Here is an 872-nt window from a genome sequence, read left to right on the forward strand (position 1 = left end):
CAGTAGGACGCAGCTCGTCCCCCCCCCGCCCGCCGCCGCGGCACCGCCCCGCACCTCCTCGTAGAGGCTCGCCCCCTCGGTGGACTCCGCCGAGGAGCTCAAGGTGGGACTGGCCGGCACTTTGGCCACGTTGTACCGCCGCAGCTGCTGCGGCCCCGGCTCCTCGTCCTCGTCTTCCTCCTCCGCCTCCTGCTTGATCCGCAGCTGCAGCTCGTCCTCATCGTCCTCCTCATCCTCCTCCTCGTCCATGAAGACGCACTTGACCGTTTTGCTGCTCACCTTCAGGGTGCCGAAGACGTACTCGTCCCCCGCATAGTCCCCGTGGTGGGAGGCTTTGGCTCCCGCCTTGGGGGGCGAGGAGGCGGAGGAGGCTTTCAGCTTGCTACACTTCTTGCTGGAGCTCTTGGCGCTTTTGCTACCGCCGCTGCTGGTGGGTGCGTTTTTCTCCGGACTTTGGCTGGCATTGGGCTTGGCCGTCGGGTCCATTTTGGGCTTTTTCCTGGGCCGGTATTTGTAGTCGGGGTAATCGGCCATGTGCTTGAGCCGCAGCCTCTCCGCCTCCCGGATGAAAGGGATCTTCTCGCTGTCCTTCAGCATTTTCCATCGCTTGCCCAGGCGCTTGGAGATCTCGGCGTTGTGCATGTCCGGGGACTGCTCCATGATTTTTCTCCTCTCGATCTTAGACCACACCATGAACGCATTCATCGGTCTCTTTATGTGCCCGGACGCCGTTTTGCACCAGTCCGGATCGCTCTCGTCCAAAGCCACCGGGCTGCAAGCCATGAACTCGCCCTCTTCTGTGTCCATCGCTTCCCGGGGCAGGTTGCTCTCCGTCTCCGTACTTTCCGCTTGCTGCACCATGGTGCGGCTCT

The 872-nt window shown here is 62.6% G+C and overlaps 1 protein-coding gene across 1 annotated transcript in view; it reads right to left on the bottom strand.

Moving 5' to 3' along the window:
• The window catches only part of SOX11 (SRY (sex determining region Y)-box 11), a 2,061-nt gene extending 1,200 nt beyond the window's left edge, over positions 1–861 (bottom strand). Inside the window, exon 1 of the mRNA XM_009999244.1 lies at positions 10–861. Within this exon, the coding sequence (XP_009997546.1) occupies positions 10–861 (852 nt within the window). The remainder of the gene's footprint in view (positions 1–9) is intronic.
• Between the last annotated feature and the right edge of the window lie 11 nt (positions 862–872).

This window comes from Chaetura pelagica, unplaced genomic scaffold (genome assembly GCF_000747805.2).
Source record: "Chaetura pelagica isolate M959 unplaced genomic scaffold, ChaPel_1.0 scaffold90, whole genome shotgun sequence".
In the NCBI taxonomy this organism is placed as follows: Eukaryota; Metazoa; Chordata; class Aves; order Apodiformes; family Apodidae; genus Chaetura; species Chaetura pelagica.